Genomic DNA, 23,831 nt, shown 5'->3' with positions numbered 1-23,831 from the left:
GACCCAAAGCTTGGTCAAAGAGGTAGGTTTTAAGGAGCATCTTAAAGTAGGAAAAAGAGGGACAGCGGCAAAGAGGTTTAGGGAGGGAATTCCAGCACTTAGGGCCGAGGCAGCTGAAGGCACGGCCACCAATGGTTGAGTGATTATAATCAAGAATGCTCAAACGGGTATAATTAGAGGAGCGCAGACATCTCAGGGAGGGGTGGTGGGGTTGTGGGGCTGGAGGAGATTACAGATATAGGGAGGCCATGGAGGGATTTGTAAACAAGGATGAGAATTTTGAAATCGAGGTGTTGCATAATGTAGGTCAGCGAGCACAGGGATGATGGGTGAGCGGGACTTGGTGCGAGTTAGGACAAGGGCTGCCGAGTTTTGGATGACCTCAAGTTTACGTAGGGTAAAATATGGGAGGCCAGCCAGGAGTGCGTTGGAGTAGTCCAATCTCGAGGTAACAAGGGCATTGATGAGGAATAACTTTGAAAATGAATCAAGATCGTGTGAGATATAGATAGGATTAGGTTCAGAGTAAACAGCTCTCTGCTCCATCAAGCACTTCTAAACCTGTTCTAACATGGTTGTGACGAAAGGTCATCGACCTCAAACATTAACTCTGTTTCTCTCTCCACAGATGCAGCAGTTTCTATTTTTATTTCAGTTAAAGATTCTATCTCGTTTAATACTGCTCCAACAGTGTGCCATTGTCCCAAACTCATAAGAATATTCCCAATGTAAACACTGTGGCATGTACAATCGTGATACCAACCATAATTTCACTTTCCTTCATGGATACTGGCCTTGTGCTGGGGCTGGATTTTCCTCTGCCCTCCCATCCAAAGTTGGAGAAGAGAAGTGGAGGAAAAGGGAGCAAAATTCAACGTTAAGGCCGACTGCTCTATTCCTGCTCTGGGCTCAGTTTGCCTCCCAGCCCCTCCACCAGTGGGAAGGCTGGCAACCCCTTCCCTGGTTGCCACATGTAAATTCTGAGTGGGGAAGTGGGGGATAGGGGCCCGGGTACCCTACTCAGGTACAGTAGCATAGTGGTTATATTACTGGATTAGTAATCTAAAGCCTGGACTAATGATCCAGAGACATGAGTTCAAACTCCACCATGGCAGCTGGAGAATTAAAATTCAATTAATTAAATAAATCTGGAATAAAAAGCGAGTATTAGTAATGGTGACCATGAAGCTACCAGATTGTCGTAAAAACCCATCTAATTCACTAATGTCCTTTCGGGAAGGAAATCTGCTGCCCTTACCTGGTCTGGCCTATATGTGACTCCAGACCCAAAGCAAAGTGGTTGACTCTTAACTGCCCTCTGAAATAGCCAGAAAGCCACTGAGCTGTACCAAACCGCTACAAAGAAGTATAAGAAGACCTTCACCACGCAGACTGCAGAGATTGAAGAAGGTGGCTCACCACCATCTTCTCAAGGGCAATTAGGGATGGGCAATAAATGCTGGCCTTGCCAGCGACGCCCACATCCTGTGCACAAATTTTTTTAAAACCCTGCCCATTTTCTTCTGTACAGTTGCTACCTCCACCAAGATGGCAGTAAGACCTGGGCCAGTGGTTTAGTCCTTTAGTGGAGAGACAGGACCTACAATTGGCCTCCTCTCACTCCATAATGACACCATAGCCATACCTTTTTATTCCTCAGTTGGGGTTACGGCCCTTATGACTACCGACTGTACTGACTTGGAACTAAGGTTGGGAGTCAGCAAGATGTTGGAGCTAAGGGTGGTTCCTGGTATTTTGGTCATCGCAGTGTTGGTTGGGTTTGAGAGCTGAGGCTGAGGGTTAACATGAAGTCTGGATGACGGGGCTGCTAGTTAAGGGACAGGATAACGGGAGCTAAAGGGCAAGACTAATAGTTGTGGCTGAGGATCCAGCAGGTAGTCGGAACTGAAGGCCAGGGCTGGTACTTAATCAATTTGAAAGAGTGTCTTGTGTTGCAGATGGCAGGAGATGAGCCCTGGACACTGGACAGGAGTCTTAGCCAATCGTGTGTGGACCCTGACACAGACAGAGGATCACATCTGGTACTGGATATATTGCAAGGAGACAGAAAACGACATCCCCTTATCAACAAGTCACAGGAAGAGAAAAGGACCTTCCACAAACACGGTCGGTGTTAAAGTGAAAAAGGAACAGGGAATAAAAAGCGAACTTAAAAGTGAAGATGGAAACGTCCCAGAAACAGAGACGGCATTTCTGGAAGTGAAAACGGAACCAGTGGAGCAGATGCAGCAGATAAACCTTACCACAGCAGGACGGCTGAAGCTGGAATGCAGTACTGTGGATGAAGGGGAGAGCGGGATCCTAACCAACTATTTTCAGTTGCACGTGCGACTCTCGGAGTTGTACTCACACTGGAGTCAAGCTGACAAAAACTTTGAGCGAGTGGCACAGGATTTCCCTGGTGGGTGGGTGGGTTCCTGAAGGAGGTCTATTATTTATACGTTACTGAATGTGTGGTGCTTGTGTCTGTTTGAAGATTCATTTCTTTTTATTCATTCATGGGATGTGGGCGTCGCTGGCAAGGTCATCACTTATTGGCCATCCTTAATTGCCCTTGAGCTGCCTTCTTGAGCCGCTGCAGTCTGTGTGGTGAAGGTACTCCCACAGTGCTGTTAGGGAGGAAGTTCCAGGATTTTGACCCAGCGACGATGAAGGAACGGCGAAATATTTCCAAGTCAGGATGGTGTGTAACTTGGAGGGGAACTTGGGAGGTGATGGTGCTCCCATGCGCCTGCTGCCCTTGTCCTTCTAGATGGTAGAGGTCATGTGGGTTTGGGAGGTGCTGACAAAGAAGCCTTGGCAAGTTGCTGCAGTGCATCTTGTAGATGGTACACACTACAGCCACGGTGTGCCGGTGGTAGAGGGAGCGAATGTTTAAGATGGTGGATACAGACACAGTAGAGAAGGGGTAGTACTCCTGTTTAGGGCATTTGGTGGCTTTCATATAATGATTCAAATGCTAAAAATGTGTCCAGTTTAAACAAAATTCGGGCAGAATAATGCACTTGAAGTGAGTGGGCTCAATGAGTAGTCTGATCACTTGTGACAGCACTGTATTTTTGTCTGCATGAGATTATTGATTAGAATTCCTTCTTAATAGGGTACGATAGTGTGGTTATATGGGTACGGTAGTGTAGTGGTTATACGGTACGGTAGTGCAGTGGTTATACAGTACAGTAGTGCAGTGGTTATACGGTAGTGCAGTTATACGGGGCGGTAGTGTAATGGTTATACGGTACGGTAGTGCAGTGGTTATACAGTACAGTAGTGCAGTGGTTATACGGTAGTGCAGTTATACGGGGCGGTAGTGTAATGGTTATACGGTACAGTAGTGTAGTGGTTATACGGTAGTGTAGTTATATGGTATGGTAGTGTAGTGGTTATACAGTACGGTAGTGTGGTTATACGGCAGTGTAGTTGTACAGTACGGTAAGGTAGTGGTTATATGGGAGTGTTATACAGTACAGTAGTGTAGTGGTTATACAGTACGGTAGTGTAGTGGTTAAACGGGTACGGTAGTGCAGTGGTTATATGGGTACGGTAGTGCAGTGGTTATACGGGTACGGTAGTGTAGTGGTTATACAATACGGTAGTGTAGTGGTTATACAATACGGTAGTGTAGTGGTTATACAGGTACGGTAGTGTAGTGGTTATACAATACGGTAGTGTAGTGGTTATAAGGGTATGGTAGTGTAGTGGTTATACGGGTACGTTAGTGTAGTGGTTATACAGTATGGTAGTGTAGTGGTTATAAGGGTACGGTAGTGTAGTGGTTATACGGGTACGGTAGTGTAGTGGTTATACGGGTACGTTAGTGTAGTGGTTATACGGGTACGGTAGTGTAGTGGTTATAAGGGTACGGTAGTGTAGTGGTTATAAGGGTACGTTAGTGTAGTGGTTATACGGGTACGTTAGTGTAGTGGTTATACAGTATGGTAGTGTAGTGGTTATATGGGTACGGTAGTGTAGTGGTTATACGGGTACGTTAGTGTAGTGGTTATACAGTATGGTAGTGTAGTGGTTATAAGGGTACGGTAGTGTAGTGGTTATACGGGTACGTTAGTGTAGTGGTTATACAGTATGGTAGTGTAGTGGTTATAAGGGTACGGTAGTGTAGTGGTTATACGGGTACGTTAGTGTAGTGGTTATACGGGTACGTTAGTGTAGTGGTTATACAGTATGGTAGTGTAGTGGTTATATGGGTACGGTAGTGTAGTGGTTATACGGGTACGTTAGTGTAGTGGTTATACAGTACGGTAGTGTAGTGGTTATATGGGTACGGTAGTGTAGTGGTTATACGGGTACGTTAGTGTAGTGGTTATACAGTATGGTAGTGTAGTGGTTATAAGGGTACGGTAGTGTAGTGGTTATACGGGTACGTTAGTGTAGTGGTTATACGGGTACGGTAGTGTAGTGGTTATACAGTATGGTAGTGTAGTGGTTATAAGGGTACGTTAGTGTAGTGGTTATACAGTATGGTAGTGTAGTGGTTATAAGGGTACGTTAGTGTAGTGGTTATACGGGTACGGTAGTGTAGTGGTTATACGGGTACGGTAGTGTAGTGGTTATACAGTATGGTAGTGTAGTGGTTATAAGGGTACGGTAGTGTAGTGGTTATACGGGTACGGTAGTGTAGTGGTTATACGGGTACGGTAGTGTAGTGGTTAAACGGGTACGGTAGTGTAGTGGTTATACAATACGGTAGTGCAGTGGTTATACTGGTACGTTAGTCTAGTGGTTATACGGGTACGGTAGTGTAGTGGTTATACAATACGGTAGTGCAGTGGTTATACGGGTACGGTAGTGTAGTGGTTATACAGGTACGGTAGTGTAGTGGTTATACAGTATGGTAGTGTAGTGGTTATAAGGGTACGGTAGTGTAGTGGTTATACAATACGGTAGTGCAGTGGTTATACGGGTATGGTAGTGCAGTGATTATACAATACGGTAGTGCAGTGGTTATACTGGTACGGTAGTGCAGTGATTATACAATACGGTAGTGCAGTGGTTATACTGGTACGGTAGTGCAGTGATACAGTACAGTAGTGTAGTGGTTATATGGTACGGTAGTGCAGTGATTAGGTTACTGGACTAATAATGCAGAGAACATTAGTTCAAATCCCACCATGGCAGTTTGAGAATTTGAATTCAGGTTTTTTTTTGAAAACTGGAACTGAAAGCTGGTATCAGTAAAAATGACCATGAAGCTGTCAGATTGTGGTTAAAAATCCAAAAAGTTCACTAATGTCAGGGCAGGAAATCTGTTGCGCTTACTCGGACTGGCCTATATGTGATTCCAGTCCCACGCCAACATGGTTAACTCTTAACTGCCCTCGGAAGTGGCCAAGCAAGCCTCTCAGTTGTAAGCAGGAATGGGAATTAATGCTGGCCTTGCCAGCGATGCCCACATCCAGAGAATGGATAAACAAAGACATGTCTTTCACTATCCCTTCACCTGCAGGCAGCATGGCGGGAGGTGGGGGCTAATGAATTGAAGGATGCACTACCCAGAACTTTTTATAAAATCGCTTAGTTCAAAAAGAAGTTTTAAATTCCAAAATTCCCTGGGTGTGATGAGAAAAAAATAATTCCTTTCACTGCAGGTTGCACAGTGTGTTTATATAAAAAAAAGTACTTAGTTATTGTGGGACAGTTTATTTATTCAGGTCTGCAATGAGTAGTGAGTTTATTTCTAACCTGTTGCGTTCCGTGCTGTTTCAGGTGTCCGCATGCTGCGCCAAGATCCCGCTGAGTGTCTCTTCTCGTTTATCTGCACCTCCAACAACCATATCTCGCGTATCACCGGAATGATTGAGCGACTGTGCCAGACCTACGGGGAACGGCTGTGCAAGCTGGACTCCTACACCTACTACTCATTCCCAGCGCTACAGACCCTGGCAGGTTGGTGTCATTCAAACAGGAAGGGGTCGCTCCGGCTGAGGAAGGGGGTGGTACAGGGGGTGCGACATTTGGGCCCAGTGCTGCTGGGTTACAGAGAGGAGAAACGATAGCCAGGGAGCTCAGTCCTTCTCACTGTCCAGTGGCCCCCTTGCTGAAACAGGTGCGTGCAGCTGCACGAGGGCAGGTTCAATCTCTGATCAGGATCGGGGGTGGGGGGGCTCGGCTGCGATGCCCCATCTGGTTGAATAGTCTCATCGTCGCTTACACATGAGGAATGAGTTGAATAGCCTCATCGTCGGCTTACACATGAGAAATGACTACTTGCGCAAGGTACCAGAGGATGGCCAGTGCCTATGAAACTGTACCCCAGCCTGATTCAATGCCTCGGAGTGGGGGGGGGGGGGGGGGGGGGCTACAATCTGAAGAGGGGAAAACAGGTCTAGCTCAAGTGGAATGAATATTGGGTTGCACAGCCCTGGGCCCAGGCTTTACAAATAAAATCATTACTCATTGCAGACCTGAATAAATAAATTGCCCCACAATAACCAAGCACTTTTTTGTTTACACACTGAGCAACCTGCACTTAAAGGAATTATTTTCTCTCATCACACCCAAGGAATTTTGGAAATTTAAAACTTATTCTTGAATTAAGCGACGGAGGGGTGAAAGAGAGAAGATAAGGTATTTTTCACTCGATAGGCTGTAATAGTCTGTCCAGTCCTGTACTTTATATTTTTTTGTTCTTGCCTGAATTTCACTGAACTGCTCTTTCAACATAGCCCCCTTCCACTAATAATATAAGAACATAAGAAATGGGAGCAGGAGGAGGCCATTCGGCCCCTCGAGCCTGCTCTGCCATTCAATAAGATCATGGCTGATCTTGTACCTCAACTCCACTTGCCTGTACTATCCCCATATCCCTTGATTCCCTTAATATCCAAAAATCTATCGATCTCTGTCTTCAATATGCTCAACGATTGAGGCTCCACAGCCCTCCGGGCTAGAGAATTCCAAAAATTCACCACCTTCTGAGTGAAGAAATTTCTTCTCATCTCAGCCCTAAATGGCTGACCCCTTATTCTGAGACTGGTGCGTCAGCCTAGATTTTTGCGCTCAAGTCCCTGGAGTGGGACTTGAACCCATAACCTTCTGACTCAGAGGTGGGTGTGCTACCCACTGAGTCACGGCTGAAACGTGATTAATAACTTGGGTTACCTTCCACGTTATCTGGGAGTATTCAGAATTAAAGATTAATGCCCCAGACTCACTCGGTAACTTGGTCACCAGGATGGGAGCACGTTCAACAAACGGCTCTTCCTCAGTCTGTAGGAGGGGGCGTGTTTGACCAAGGTGCAGATTTTTAGATCGGGAGGAACTGTAATGGTTGCTATAGTCATTGAAGACTTATGCAGACGGTAAGCTCAACTATTTATCTGTGTAACTGCCGCCAGCCATCATGTGACCACAGCAAGCTACCTGGTCCTTATTTTCCACTGGAGGAAATCTGTGGGAAAACTGCTTACTCCATTATAAATGAGTATCGAGTAGCTCAGTCCTTAAAGCCATTACATCATGTGCAGAATTAGTCCAACTAGAGTTGGTACCTCTATTAATAACGGCATTTGCGAGGTACGAGAGGGTAACCGTCAACCATGGATTTGTTGAGGAGCTAGGGGAGAAAAGAGAACGCAAGCAAGACATGGAAAGTAGATTATTGCCAGCTGAAACATAGTTGGTATAAATCTAGGTTTGTAGCAGTGAAAAGGTAAAGGAGCCAATGGTTTTATTTTATTCAATCAACACCACCTAAAACAGATTATCAGGTCATTTATCTCATTGCTGTTTGTGGGACATTGCTGTGTTTCACTTGGCTGCAATGTTTTGGTGGTTTCTCTTGTCGCTCTTTTCTACCACAAGGTGGTGATATCACACTGGAAAACTCTTAGAATACTCTTTTTAAAAAGAGAAGTGCACCATCTACTGGTTGCAAATGGTACTCCAGGAGACCTGCCAAGCAGCACTATAGATCAAGCCTGAAGAAGCTGGGAAATTCTTGATATCCTGTCTCTGCTACATTATCTTCAGATGTGCAAAAAAAAAAGAAAACTTATTATTTTGGGACCAGATGTTGGTGATGCCCAGTAATTGGAGTTCAGATGAACTCTTTAGTGGTCTGCTTTTGAGATGTTGGTGACTGAGTTTCATCGGTCTATGTGTAGATCTTGGGATAATGCAGTTCTTATGTGTGCGAGTTTGGTTGTGGATTGTTAGCCCTTTAGTTTTACATTAGTAGGTGGGGCTAGTCATTTAGCTACATAGATTGTAATAAGTATGGTTTAATTAGAAAAGTATAGAAATAATCGGTGTCAGCCTTGGCTCAGTAGTAGCACTCTCACCTCTAAGTTATCCCTCAATCAACACCACCTAAAACAGGTCATTTATCTCATTGCTGTTTGTGGGACATTGCTGTGTATAACTTGGCTGCGATGTTTTGCTACATTACAGCAGTGACTACACTTTAGAAGTACTTTATATCGGCTCATTCGTCTAGGAGTATGATTCTGGCTTTGGGTGCGAGAAGTCCCAGGTTCAAATCCCGGACAAGCCCTCTTTTCTTTGGACTCTAGAGGAATCAAGGGATAGGAAGATCGGACGGGAGAGTGGACGATGTGATGTCGACAATTAGCCATGATTTTATTGAATGGCGGAGCAGGCTCATGCGGCTGTATGGCCTACTGCTCCTAATTCTTATATTCAGTGAGTGTGAAGCACTTTAAGACATCCTGAGAAAGTTAAAGGCACTATATAAATGCAGCAACTTCCTTAACAACAACAACTTGTATTTATATAGCGCCTTTAATTTAGTAAAACGTCCCAAGGCGCATCACAGGAGTGTTATAAGTCAAAGATTTGACACGAGCCACATAAGAAGAAATTACGGCAGAAGACCAAACGCTTGGTCAAAGAGGTAGGTTTTACGGAGCATCTTAAAGGAGGAAAGAGAGGTGGAGAGGTAGAGAGGCGGAGAGGTTTAGGGAGGGAGTTCCAGAGTTTGGGGCCCTGGCAGCTGAAGGCACGGCCACCGATGGTTGAGCCCTTATAATCAGGGATGCTCAAGAATTTGAGGAGCGTAGATATCTCCCAGGGGCGGGGGGGGGGGGGGTTGAAGGAGATTACAGAGAAAGGGAGGGGAACTCAATTAGTCAGACTAGTAACAAGGAAGCACGGAAAAGACAGACTGATAGAAGCACATTGTATTTATACCAGCTTGTAATCTAGCACAAGAAATTCTAGTATCATAAATGGGCCCACTTTAATGATGTGCAAGAGGTGAGCTTGTGTGCAGAGGGATATTGGCCCGCATGTGTATACAGTGTAAAATCATTAACTTAAATAACAATGTACAGTGCACAAAATGGAATCGATGTCAGTGGAAATGAGTAGAGGGCAAGGAATTGTATGGGGCGTATCTCAAAATTAGTCAGGAGATAATGATCCAAAGAGTATGTTGATTTTTATGTAGACACAATGATGCTGAAAGGCAGGGTTGAGGTGGATGATGATTGCTAGAGGGTTGGAGTACAAGAGGAAGGAAGTCTTGCTACAATTGGACAGGGCTTTGCTGAGACCAAACCTGGAGTAATGTGCACAGTTTTGGTCTTCTTATTGGAAGAATATACTTGCCTTAGAGGTGGTGCAACACAGGTTCATGAGATTGATTCCGATGAGGGTTGTCCTATGAGGAGAGATTGATTAGATTGGGCTTATACTCTCTGGAGCTTAGAAGAATGAGAGTTAATTTCATTGAAACATATACAATTCTGAGGGGGATTGACAAGGTAGATGCTGATAGATTATTTCCCCTGGCTGGAGAGTCTAGAACTAGGGGACATGGTCTTAGGATAAGGACTTTTAAAACTGAGATGAGGAGGAATTTCTTCACTCAAAGGATTGAAAATCTTTTGAATTCGCTGCAACCAAAGGGCTGTGGATGCTGAGTTGTTGGCTATATTCAAAGTTGAGATAAATAGATTTCTGGAGTCTAGGGGAATCAAGGGATATGGAAATCAGGTGGGAAAGTGGAGTTGAGGTGGAAAATCAGCCATGATTTTATTGAATGGCGGAGCGGGCTTGAAGGGCCAAATGGCTGATTCCAGCTCCTGGAGCCGAATTACACACCGCTGGAAACTAGGCGCACGCACCCCGTTTCTGTTATTTTTACCACCACGGTGAATGAGGTGGCCTCTTGAGCGAAATTCCGCTCTTTGGCTTTTCTGCCTCTTGAGCGAAATTCCGCTCTTTGGCTTTTCTTCTCGCCAGTCCAGAAGTCGCTCATAATGAGGGCGGTAGTGCGGCGGTGAGCGGAAGTTCACGTTCTAGAGGGGCAGAAGTTGGGGCTGGGTGTAATGTCCGCTGCTGTCAGTCATCAGCATAACGCTGATGACATCATCGTGGCACCGCATCACCACGGCTCTCTCCTTCACTTAAAGGGGAGAACCTTCGCGATTTGTAAAGTTCAGTCCACTGGGCCATCAGGGAGGGTTTCAGCCGCGTCAGTGGTCTGGCACCCAAGAAGGGGTGCCAGGCTGCCTGTTGGCGGCAGTGTCAGTGCGTCCTCCCCTTTAATGGGAGCCACACTGCCATTTTAGAAGGCCACAGCCTCAATGGACTGCCTTAGAAAAGCAGCTCTGGACACCGCCCAGCGGGAGGAAGATTTTCTTGGCGGAATTTCGCCGTCGGGGGGTAACAGCGGTGGTACGCGCTCTGATGACACACTTAGGACGGATCGGCAACAGTGGGGTGGTAGGGGGGGAGCGGGTCGCCACCGGGATACCGCAGGAGTGGAAGTTTGATAATGGCGGCCATTACACAAAAATTGAAGGCCATTGCATTCCGCAGCGTGGTCACCGATTTCCGGTGGTAACGGGCCTTAAGGGAAGGGGCAATTTTGGCCCCCCTATTTCTTATATTCTTATGCTTTGGAGAGACAGGGTCAGGGTGGAGGATGATGTGAAGAGGCAGGATTTAGGTGGGGAATGATGTGGAGAGGCAATTGTGAGTGCTGGATTGGCGCAGAGGATGATGATTTCTTGTGATTTTCCATGTAGGAGATGATGTGGAAAAACAGTTGCGAGTGCTGGGATTTGGATACAGAGCAAAGTTCGTCAGTCAGAGTGCAAAGATGATACTGGAGACACATGGTTCAGATTGGCTGAACTCTCTTCGCGAGGCGCCATACGAGGAAGCGAAACGTGCACTGTGCACTTTACCTGGCGTGGGGGCAAAGGTGGGCCGGGATATCTGAGAGTGGCTCCGGCAAGGGATTGGAAACATTTTTGCTGCTGCTGTTTTTCCTAAACTGAAAGGAATTAGTTTAATTTTCCCCGCGATATCTGCGTTTCCCTAATTCTGCCCCCTTGAGCATCCCTGATTATAATCACTCAACCATTGGTGGCCGTCCCTTCTGTTGTCTAGGCCCCAAGCTCTGGAATTCCCTGCCTAAACATCTCTACCTCTCTACCTCTCTTTCCTCCTTAAAACATAGCTCTTTGACCAAGCTTTTGGTTACCTCTGCGGTTTGGTGTGAAATTTTTAAATCTCGTAATACTCCTGTGAAGTGCCTTGGGACGGTTCACTACGTTAAAGGCGCTATATAAATACAAGTTGTTGTTGTTGTAGTACTCACCTGGATACCTTCACTAGTCAAGGTTTGGAATTTGTACCAGTAGCCCGAGAGCTAGATTCCAGGGCTTTTACATCCTGCTTACACCAGTTCTCTTGTTTGATTTGTGCAGAGTCTCGGTGTGAACCTGAAGCTGAATTTTGGCACAGTACATGAACCCCTCCGACTGCCAGAGGCCTGTGTATTTATAACATAGGAACAGGAGTAGGCCATCCAGCCCCTCGAACCTGCTTCACCATTCTATTAGATCATGGCTGACCTGTATCTTAACTCCATTTAACCGCCTTTTCTACATATCCCTTGATCCCAGTGACTACACTCCAAAAAGTACTCCATTGGCTGTAAAGCGCTTTGAGACGGTCGTGAAAGGCGCTATATAAATGCAAGTCTTGTGTGGGGAAAAAATGCTTCCTGATTTCACTCCTAAATGGCTGAGCTCTAATTTTTAAGATTATGCCCATTTGTTCTGGATTACTACACCAGAGGAAATAGTTTCTTTGTATCTGTCTTGTCGAATCCTTTTTTAAAACCCGTTGATTAGATCACCCGTCAACATTCTTAACTCAAGGGAATGCAAACCAAGTTCATCTAACCTGTCTTTATCAGACAAGTTTCAGAAACACACTGTGGGGTCCTGTACTTTCTCATTCTCTGATCTCTGGCTCCAGGTGGCTGACTGTGTCTGTTTGATGTCTCTGGATAAACCGGAAGTTATTCCCGTGGACACGCACGTCTGGCAGATCACAAAGCGTGATTACCTCTCCCACCTGGGGGCAGGTCAGAAGAGTCTCACTGACAAGATGTATCGAGAAATCGGTGAGGAAAAGATCAACCCAGGCTGTTAATGGGATCAATAAACTGCACTTAGCAGCCACTGGTTAGATAACTAGTTATAGAATCGTAGAATAGCAAGCACATCAGGAGGCCATTTGGCCCATCGAGTCTGCACCGGCTCTTTCGGAGAGCAATCCAGTTAGCCCCACTCCCCCTGCTCTTTCCCCAAATCCCTGCAATTTTTTCTCCTTCATGTACTTATCCAATTCCCTTTTGAAGGCTACTATTGAATCTGTATCCGCCTCCCTATCAGGCAGTGCATTCCAAATCCTAACCACTCGTTGCTTAAAAAAGGTTATTCCTCATGTCGCCTCTGCCTCTTTTGCCACTTATCTTAAATCTCGTTATCGACCCTTCAGCCATTGGAAACAAGTTCTCTATTTACTCTATCTAAATCCTTCGTGATTTTAAACACCGCTATCAAATCTCCTGTTAGCCTTCTCTGCTCTAAGGAGAACAATCCCAGCTTCTCCAGTCTGTCCATGTAACTGCATTCCCTCATCCCTCGAACCATTCAAGTAAATCTCTTCAAAGCCTTCATGTCCTTCCTAAAGTGCGGTGCTCAGAATTGGACACAATACTTCAGATGGGGCCGAACTAGTGTTTTATACAAGTTTAGCATAACTTCCTGCCTTTTGTACTCTGTGCCCCTATTTATAAAGCCCAGGATCCTGTATGCTTTATTAACTGCTTTGTTAACCTGTCCTGGCACCTTCAAAGATTTGTGCACAAACACCTCCAGGTCTCTCTCTTCTTGTATCCCCTTTAAAACGTATCGTCTCTCATCATTCTTCCTACCAAAATGTACCAGCTCACACTTTTCTGTGTTGAATTTCATCTGCTATGTGTCTGCCCATTCCACTAGCTTGTCTCTCCCCTCTTGAAGTCTATTACTATCTTCCTCACTGTTTACTACACTTCCAAGTTTCGCGTCATCTGAAAATTTCAAAACTGTGCCCTGTATCCCCAAGTCCAAGTCATTAATATCTATCAAAAACAACAATGGTCCTCATACTGAACCTTGTGGAATGCCACTTTGTATACCTCCCTCTAGTCCGAAAAACAGCCATTCACTACAACTAATGGGACTGAAGGCTGATAAATCCCCAGGGCCTGGTGATCTGCATCCCAAATGAAAAGAGGTAGCCATGGAAATAATAGATGCGTTGGTTGTCATCTTCCAAAATTCTACAGATTATAGAACAGTTCCTGCAGATTGGAGGGTGGGAAATGTAACCCCACTATTTAAAAAAGGAGGGGAGAGAAAATGGGGAACTACAGACTGGTTAGCCTAACATCAGTAGTAGGGAAAATGCTAAAGTCTATTATAAAGGATGTGATAATGGCACACTTGGATAATATCAAAGGGATTAAACAAAGTCAATATGGATTTATGAAAGGAAAATCATGTTTGACAAACCTACTGGAGTTTTTTGAGGATGTAATTGATAGAATAGATAAAGGAGAACCAGTGGATGTAGTGTATTTGGATTTTCAGAAGGCCTTTGATAAAGTCCTACATAAGAGGTTAGTGTGCAAAATTAAAGCACATGGGATTGGGGGTAATGTATTGGCATGGATTGAAAATTGGTTAACTGAGAGGAAACCGAAAGTAGGAATAAACGGGTCTTTTTCAGGGTGGCGGGCAGTGACTAGTGGGGTACCACAGGGATCAGTGCTTGGGCCCCAGCTATTCACAATATATATAAATGATTTGGATGAGGGAACCAAATGTAATATTTCCAAGTTTGCTGACGATACAAAACTAGGTGGGATTGTGAGTTGTGAGAAGGATGCAAAGACGCTGCAAGGCGATTTAGATAGGTTGAGTGAGTGGGCAAACACATGGCAGATGCAGTATAACGTGGATAAATGTGAAGTTATCCACTTTGGTAGGAAAAACATAAGGACAAAGTATTATTTAAATGGTGATGACTTGGGAAGTGTCGATGTACAGAGGGACCTGGGTGTCCTTGTACACCAGTCATTGAAAGCAAACATGCAAGTGCAGCAAGCAGTTAAGAAGGCAAATGGTATGTTGGCCTTCATTGCAAGAGGATTTGAGTACAGGAGCAAGGATGTCTTACTACAGTTATACAGGGCCTTGGTGAGACCGCACCTGGAGTATTGTGTGCAGTTTTGGTCTCGTTACCTAAGAAAGGATATACTTGCCATAGAGGGAGTGCAGCGAAGGTTCACCAGACTGATTCCTGGGATGGCAGGACTGACTTAAGAGGAGAGATTGGGTCGACTAGGCCTGTATTTACTAGAGTTTAGAAGAATGAGAGGGGATCTCATTGAAACGTATAAAATTCTGACTGGGTTGGATAGACGGAATGTGGAAGGATGTTTCCCCTGGCTGGGAAGTCTAGAACACAGGGTCACAGTCTCAGGATACGGGGTAGGAATTTAGGACCGAGATGAGGAGAAATATTTTCACTCAGAGGGTGGTGAACCTGTGGAATTCTCTACCACAGAAAGCTGTGGAGGCCAAGTCACTGAATATATTTAAGAAGGAAATGGATAGATTGCTAGAAACAAAAGGCATCAAGGGGTATGGGGGAAAAAGTGGGAACATGGTGTTGAGATAGAGGATCAGCCATGATCATATTGAATGGGGGTGCAGACTCGAAGGTCCGAATGGCCTACTACTGCTCCTATTTTCTATGTTTCTAACTCTCTGGTTTCTATCCCTTAGCTAATGTTGTATCCATGCTGCTCTTGCCTCTTTTATCCTCTGGGCTTCAATTTTGCTAACAAGCCTAATATGTGGTACTTTATCACACATCTTTTGAAAGTCCATATATACATCATCAACTGCACTGCCCTCATTCATCTTCTCAGTTACCTCATCAAAAAATTCAACCGAGTTAGTCAAACACGATTTGCCTTTAACTATTCTGTGCTGGCTCTCCTTTATTAGTCCATGCTTGTCTAAGTGGCTGTTAATTTTTTCCCAGATTATTGGGCTTAATTTTCCCCAGTATTTGCCTGTGTTTTTTTTGAGCAGGCTGCTTTTTCTGGCCTAACTTAAAAATCCCCAGTTTCCCCCATCAATTTGTACCAGCGTAACTCAGTTAGTTACGAATTTTTTAAGTCAGTTTTTTTTTCAGCCAAAGGGGGCGTAACCAGCCATTTACGCCAATTCTGGCCATTTAGGGAAATTTGGCCAGCTGAGAGTTACTCCAGTTCTGATGAGGCCAGCGTATGTGGCCTGTCCTGAAAAACCTTCCCTCGAGTTAAGGAAATCAGCGCAGGTAAGGAAAGCGGCACAGCAGATGCCCGGACACACTAAAAGAATTGAAAAACACAGAGCAGCAACTTACCTCCAACCCCGCCCGAAGGCTGTCCGGTCCCATTCTCGGTCCCCAGTTCACACCCACAGTCCGGTCCCATTCTCGGTCCCCGGTTCACACACACAGTCCGGTCCCATTCTCGGTCCCCGGTTCACACACACAGTCCGGTCCCATTCTCGGTCCCTGGTTCACACACACAGTCCGGTCCCATTCTCGGTCCCTGGTTCACACACACAGTCCGGTCCCATTCTCGGTCCCTGGTTCACACACACAGTCTGGTCCCATTCTCGGTCCCCGGTTCACATACACAGTCCGGTCCCATTCTCGGTCCCCGGTTCACACACACAGTCCGGTCCCATTCTCGGTCCCCGGTTCACACACACAGTCCAGAGAGAGAGAGCCGAACCAGCGACCGAGAAGACCGGACAGCCTTCGGGCGGGTTGGGAGGTGGCTGTATGCTTCACTTTGCAGCCTCAGCTCGCGTTGTGTCCCTGGTTACCATGGCAGCCCAATCTTTTTGGAGCAGATCAAGGCTCCACCCTCAAAATTAAAGGCCGGGTTAGGCCATGCCCAAATGAAGAAATCCAACGGGGAAACTTACAACACTTTTTTTGGCGTACTTAGGCCCCAAAAAATCGGGCGTAACTCTTCAAGTATGCCAAAAAAATGCTTTGGGGAATATTGAGCCCATTGTTTCTAAAAGCTTCCCCCACCACTGACTGACTGGCCTGTAATTGCCAGGTTTATCCTTCTCCCCTTTTTTGAACAAGGGTATAACATTTGCAATCCTCCAGTCCTTTGGCACCACCCTGGTATTGGAAGATTGTGGCCAGCACCTCCGCAATTTCTACTCTTACTTCCTTGAGCAACTTAGGATGCATCTCATCCAGATCGGGTGACTTATCCATTTTAAGTACAGCCAGCCTTTCTAGTACCTCTTTATCTATTTTTATCTCATCCAGTATCCCAGCAACAACCTAATTTACCATATTTCTGGCAAAGTCCTCTCCCTTGTTAGACAATGATGCAAAGTACTCATTTAGTATCTTAGCTGTGCCTTCTGCCGCCAACAATAAATCTCCATTTTGGCCCCAAATTGGCCCCATCACTCCTCTGACAACTTTTTTACTGTTCATGTGCCAATATAAACCCTTTGGATTCCTTTTTATGTTAGCTGCCCATCTGTTCTCGAACTGTCTCTTTGTCCGTCTTATTTCCTTTTTCACTTCTCTATACAAGAAACATACTGATCAAGAAAGTTCTCCTGAACACACTTCAGAAAATCCTCCCCTTTTTACTGCCCATAACAAAATCACTGCCCCATTCAATATTGGGTTAGTTAAAGTATCCTATTATCACTATATAGTTCTTGCACATCTCAGTAATTTCTTTACAAATCTGCTCTTCTATCTCATTTCCACTCGTTTATAAAATACGGCAAGTAGCGTAATAGTTCCTTTATTGTTTCTCAACTCCAACCAAATAGATTCTGTCCTTGACCCCTCGAGAACATTTTCTTTCTCGCACTGTAATATTTTCCTCAATCAAAAATGCGCCCCCTCCTCTTTGTCCTTCCAAATCTTTCCTGAATACCTTGTACCCAGCAATATTAAGCATCCAATCCTCGCTTTATTCGAGCCAGATCTAAGTTATCGGCAGTACATCATATTCCCAAGTGGCTATTTGCGTCTGCAGCTCACCAACCTTAATAACCACACTTTGTGCATTTACACACACGCACTCCAACCCTAACTTAGACCTCTGTGTATTTCCCATGAAATCACCTAATTCGGTATTATTTCTAATTCTAACTGTCTCTCCCAGTCCTCTAAGCACCTTGTTTCTTCTTTTTAATACTACATCTTGGTGCCCAACGCCATGCTGAATAGTCTGTTAAGTGGATTACTTACCTATAGTGTTCACTAATAACCTTTTCTGTTGTACAGTATCTGCTATAAATAGCATACCGAATCTGCTGAGTACAACAAAGGCTCTCTTAGATACAGTACTGCCATCTCTGACACAACACTTTCTGTTGTCTAATATGACCCTGTCTTGTGTACTGCAGTCTTTAGTCCAGTGCTTTTATATACTACGATCTCTGGCACAGTGCTGTTATGTTCATTTATATCAAGTTGAAATGGTAGAGGCACACACAGGGTGTTACTGTACAGAACCCATCACCAGATCATCATGTAATTGAGCTTTATATGCTGTAAAGTGTAGAACAGGTCTTGTACTTACAGCATGGAGCAGCTTGATAGTAATATCTGGATACCTTATTTTATTTCAGGCGATTTTTTCCGTAGCCTCTGGGGTCCTTTTGCTGGCTGGGCACATTCTGTGAGTAATAAAAATATACAATTCACAAAGGACTATAAGAATCAGAATGATCAAAAAAAACTAAAGGGGAATGTAAAAATTCTAGGTTTTATCACAAGAGAATATAGAATGTAATGCCAAGAGGTAATGAGGAGCCTATATAAAACTGTAATAAGACCAGTTGAAGTACTGTGTGCAGCTTTGGCTCCACACTAAAAGAAGGATATTAAGGCTTTAGTGAGGGTATAACATAGATTCACTAGCATATTGGCTGCATGAAGAAATACAAATCCGAAGAAAGACTTGAAAGGTTGAGGCTTTTTTGATGGAACAACGCAGATTATAGGGTGATATGATAGAAGTGTTTAACATTATGGAAGGATGGGATAGAATAGACAAAAGCAGGATTAGTAGTCGAGAGCTGTAGAACAAGGGTCCATAGATACAAGATTAAATGTAAGACTATTCAAACAGAGCAAGAGAATCTTCTTTACACAAAGTTGAATTCACTTGCAGGGTTAAGTGGTTGAGCCAGATTCTGTCAACATTCAAGATTATATTGGACAGGTGGATAAAGGAAAAGTGATAAAGGGATACCATAGAATCAGAGAAATTTGAGGCACAGAAGGAGGCCATTCGGCCCATCGTGTCTGCCGGCCGACAAAGAGCTATCCAGCCTAATCCCACTTTCCAGCTCTTGGTCCATAGCCGTAGGTTATGGCACTTCAAGTGCATATTCAAGTACTTTTTAAATGTGATGAGGGTTTCAGGCAGTGAGTTCCAGACCCTCACATCCTCTGGATGAAAAAGGTTCTCCTCAACTCCCCTCTAATCCTACCAATTACTTAAAATTTATATTCCCTGGTTATTGGCCTCTCTGCTAAGGGAAACATGTCCTTCCTATCCACTCTATCTAGTCCCCTCATAATTTTATACACCTCAATTAAGTCTCCCTTCAGCCTCCTCTTCCAAAGAAAACAATCCAATCTTTCCACTTAGCTAAAGTTCTCCAGTCCTGGCAACATCCCTATCCTCTCTAGTGCAATCACATCCTTCCTGTAATGTGGTGACCAGAACTGCACGCAGTACTCTAGCTGTGGCCTAACTAGTGTTTTATACAGTTCAAACATATCGGGAAAGGATGGTTAAATGAGATTTGGGCTATTTTCTTGAGTGGAGGGCAAACGCAAATTCTAATTGGTTGAACTGAATGACCTGTTGCCATGTTGTAATTTCTATGTGAGGTGTTTAGTAAGAAAGAATCGGTGTCTAGGGTGAAGTGACAGTGTAATCTGTGATAACTTGCATGCATACTTGGTTGATACATTGGGGCAAGTCCAAAGGGTAGCAATTATAAGAATTAGACAGTATCCTGGCAGCAAACTAAGGATGGCTTACAGAGTCAATATTGACAGCTTCCTGCCACTGCCTTGTGTTCTCTCTCCAGCTCTCAATAGCTGATCATTTGCACTCTTTTATTGCAGGTTCTGTTTGCTGCAGATTTGAAGAAATTTCAGGTATACAAATACAAGCAACAGCCAAACAGAACAGAAACACCAGGAGCTGACAGCTAAACTTCTATTAGTCTGACACAACATAGAGAATAATGTCATTGCTGTTTAACACTCTTCCACCATGTAGCTCTTGTGCCCCGGTCCTGTTTCACCTGTTCAAACTTGCAGTTCTGCACTGTCTCAGGCCCAGTTTTTTTCCTGTGATTGAACATAAACCTGTCACTTTCCTCTCATCAACCGACTTTTTCTGCACAAATCAACCTGCCCTTTGTCAACCTGCCAACTTTCACAGCCTCATTTGCCTATTGAGCTCATTCTAAAAGCACGCACTATTCTAAGAAAAGCAAGTGCTCCCAGTCTCCGAACCAATATTCCACTCCAAGCAACCACCACCATTGCTAACCAGATCAGAGACCATGTGACATAGGTTCATAGAAACATAGAAAATAGGTGCAGGAGTAGGCCATTCGATCCTTCGAGCCTGCACCACCATTCAATAAGATCATGGCTGATCATTCACCTCAGTACCCTTTTCCTGCTTTCTCTCCATACCCCTTGATCTCTTGAGCCATAAGAGCCATATCTAACTCCCTCTTGAATATATCTAATGAATTGGCATCAACAATTCTCTGCGGTAGAGAATTCCACAGATTAACAATGTTCTGAGTGAAGAAGTTTCTCCTCATCTCAGTCCTAAATGGCTTACCCCTTATCCTTAGACTGTGACCCCTGGTTCTGGACTTTCCCAACATCAGGAACATTCTTCCTCCATCTAACCTGTGCAGTCCCGTCAGAATTTTATATGTTTCTATGAGATCCCCTCTCATTCTTCTAAACTCCAGTGAATACAGGCCCAGTCGATCCAGTCTCTCCTCATATGCCAGTCCTGTCATCCCGGGAATCAGTCTGGTGAATCTGCGCTACACTCACTCAATAGCAAGAACGCCCTTCCTCAGATTAGGAGACCAAAACTGAACACAATATTCCAGGTGAGGTCTCACCAAGCCCCTGTACAACTGCAGTAAGATCTCCCTGCTCCTATAATCAAATCCCCTAGCTATGAAGGCCAACATGCCATTTGCCTTCTTCACCGCCTGCTGTACCTGCATGCCAGCTTTCAATGACTGATGTACCATGACACCCAGGTCTCGTTGCACCTCCCCTTTTCCTAATCTGCCGCCATTCAGATTATATTATGCCTTCATGTTTTTGCCACCAAAGTGGATAACCTGCATCTGCCATGCATTTGCCCATTCACCTAACCTGTCCAAGTCACCCTGCAGCCTCAAAGCCCCCCAGCTTAGTGTCATCTGCAAACTTGGAGATATTACACTCAATTCCTTCATCTCAATCATTGATGTATATTGTAAATAGCTGGGTTCCCAGCACTGAGCCCTGCGGCACCCCACTAGTCACTGCATGCCATTCTGAAAAGGACCTGTTTATCCCGACTCTCTGCTTCCTGTCTGCCAACCAGTTCTCTATCCACGTCAATACATTACCCCCAATACCATGTGCTTTAATTTTGCACACCGATCTCTTGTGTGGGACCTTGTCAAAAGCCTTTTGAAAGTCCAAATACACCACATCCACTGGTTCTCCCTTGTCCACTCCACTAGTTACATCCTCAAAAAATTCTGGAAGATTTATCAAGCATGATTTCCCTTTCATAAATCCATGCTGACTTGGATCGATCCTGTCACTGCTTTCCAAATGCGCCGCTATTTCATCTTTAATAATTGTTTCTAACATTTTCCCCACTACTGATGTCAGGCTAACTGGTCTATAATTCCCCGTTTTCTCTCCCTCCTTTTTGAAAAAGTGGTGTTACATTAGCTACCCTCCAGTCCATAGGAACTGATCCAGAGTCGATTGTTGGAAAATAATCACCAATGCATCCACTATTTCCAGGGCCACTTCCTTAAGTACTCTGGGATGCAGACTATCAGGCTCTGAGGATTTACTGGCCTTCAATCCCATCAATTTCCCTAACAGTTTCCTGATTAACAAGGATTTCCTTCAGTTCCTCCATCTTGCTAGACCCTCGGTCCCCTAGTATTTCCGGAAGGTTACTTGTGTCTTCCTTTGTGAAGACAGAATCAAAGTATTTGTTCAATTGGTCTGCCATTTCTTTGTTCCCTATTATAAATTCACCTGATTCTGACTGCAAGGGACCTACGTTTGCCTTCACTAATCTTTTTCTCTTCACATATCTATGGAAGCTTTTGAAGTCAGTTTTTATGTTCCCAGCAAGCTTCCTCTCATACTCTATTTTCCCCCTCCTAATTAAACCCTTTGTCCTCCTCTGCTGAATTCTAAATGTCTTCCAGTTCTCAGGTTTGCTGCTTTTTCTGGCCAATTTATATGCCTCTTTCTTGGATTTAATACTATCCTTAATTTCCCTTGTTAGCCACGGTTGAGTCACCTTCCCCGTTTTATTTTTACTCCAGACAGGGATGTAAAGTTGTTGACGTTCATCCATGTGATCTATAAATGTTTGCCATTGCCTATTCACCGTCAACCCTTTAAGTATCATTCGCCAGTCTATTCTAGCCAATTCACGTCTCATACCGTCAAAGTTACCTTTCCATAAGTTCAGGACCCTAGTCTCTGAATTAATTGTGTCACACTCCATCTTAATAAAGAATTCTACCATATTATGGTCACTCTTCCCCAAGAGGCCTCACACAACAAGATTGTTAATTAGTCCTTTCTCATTACACATCACCCAGTCCAGGATGGCCAACCCTCTAGTTAGTTCCTTGACATATAGGTCTAGAAAACCATCCCTAATACACTCCAGGAAATCCTCCTCCACCGTATTGCTACCAGTTTGGTTAGCCCAATCTATATGTAGATTAAAGTCGCCCATGATAACTGCTGTTCCTTTATTGCACTCAGCCCTAATTTCTTGTTTGATGGTCTGTCCCCAACCTCACTACTACTGTTTGGTGGTCTGTACACAACTCCCATTAGCGTTTTCTGCACTTTGGTATTCCGCAGCTCTACCCATACAGATTCCACATCATCCAAGCTAATGTCCTTCCTTACTATTGCGTTAATTTCCTCTTTAACCAGCAACGCTACCCCATCTCCTTTTCCTTTCTGTCTATTCCTGAATGTTGAATACCCCTGGATGTTGAGTTCCCAGCCTTGGTCACCCTGGAGCCATGTCTCCATAATCCTAATTATATCATATTCGTTAATAGCTGCCTGTGCAGTTAATTCGTCCACCTTATTACGAATACTCCTCGCATTAAGGCACAGAGCCTCTCTCACTGTGAAGAAAGCTGGGCACTCAGTTATGGCACACGGTTCAGCAGGCCGGGGCAATTAGAGGGAGCAAGATGCGGCAGCCTGGACCGGAAATTGGCTAGCTGTAAGATCATCAACAGGCCGGGGCCATTAGAGGGAGCAGTGTGCGGCGGCATACCACTGCAAGGAGCAGCGCGTGCTACTGCAGGAGGACGACGGCTGATTGCAGTGCGGGTAGGTACAGCAGGAGTGGCGAGGTCGAGGCGAAGGAGCAGAAAGAGTTCATAGAGGGATATGATCGGGGCCCAGGAGAGGCGAGAGTTTGGGGCCCAGAAGAGGCGAGGGCTCAGGGCAGCATGGGCCAGCCCACACTGCGATATGTGTGCGCACTAGGTCCGTGCAGCAGAGCTGGTCTCCAGTCATCTTGGTTAATCCTTGCCACCGGACCAAGACCTAGCTCTGTCAAGCCCGTGTGGTGGCTGGGGTGCAACGGCCACCACACATTAAAAAATGCATGCACAGGCATCTTCCACCCTTCAAGATGTAGTTCGGGATCTGAAATATTAGGTCCTTCATTGAAACGCCTGTGAACTCATCCCTTTTCAGCGTGGAAGCAAGTCATTCTCATTTTGAGGGACTGCCTATGATATTCAGCTATCCGCTGCCTATGAATTAGATATATCTGATGCAGATGACAATGTTTGATTTGTTCGCACTGTCTTACCTACTGCTACATTTAAGAAGCTTTCCCTCCTCACCCATGGAGGCTACCTATTTTGGGGAACATTATTCAGATTCGTAGCCTTTTCAGTCCTCAATGCTGATGAGATGGCATCTGACCCGCGAAAGATTCAGTACTTTCGGCGCCAAGCTTGCAGCCAACATCTCGCCATAGGCAACTATAGGCCTATATAGCAGTGCCTGGTCTCCAGTCATCTTGGACCCCCTTGCCACTGGACCAAGACTTTGCTCAGCTAAGCCCGTGTGGTGGCCAGTGTGCAATG

At 44.9% G+C, this 23,831-nt stretch overlaps 1 protein-coding gene across 2 annotated transcripts in view; it reads left to right on the top strand.

Moving 5' to 3' along the window:
• ogg1 (8-oxoguanine DNA glycosylase) overlaps positions 1-23,831 on the top strand; it is a 26,183-nt gene extending 2,352 nt beyond the window's left edge. For both annotated transcript variants that reach the window (XM_070895485.1, XM_070895486.1), the window contains exons 3-8: positions 1,959-2,422; positions 5,743-5,922; positions 11,031-11,209; positions 12,274-12,421; positions 18,030-18,079; positions 19,543-23,831. In XM_070895485.1, the coding sequence (XP_070751586.1) occupies positions 1,959-2,422; positions 5,743-5,922; positions 11,031-11,209; positions 12,274-12,421; positions 18,030-18,079; positions 19,543-19,632 (1,111 nt within the window). In that variant the 3' untranslated portion in view covers positions 19,633-23,831. The remainder of the gene's footprint in view (positions 1-1,958; positions 2,423-5,742; positions 5,923-11,030; positions 11,210-12,273; positions 12,422-18,029; positions 18,080-19,542) is intronic.

This window comes from Pristiophorus japonicus, chromosome 12 (genome assembly GCF_044704955.1).
Source record: "Pristiophorus japonicus isolate sPriJap1 chromosome 12, sPriJap1.hap1, whole genome shotgun sequence".
Taxonomy (NCBI): Eukaryota; Metazoa; Chordata; class Chondrichthyes; family Pristiophoridae; genus Pristiophorus; species Pristiophorus japonicus.
This window is presented reverse-complemented; position numbering and strand designations above follow the sequence as displayed.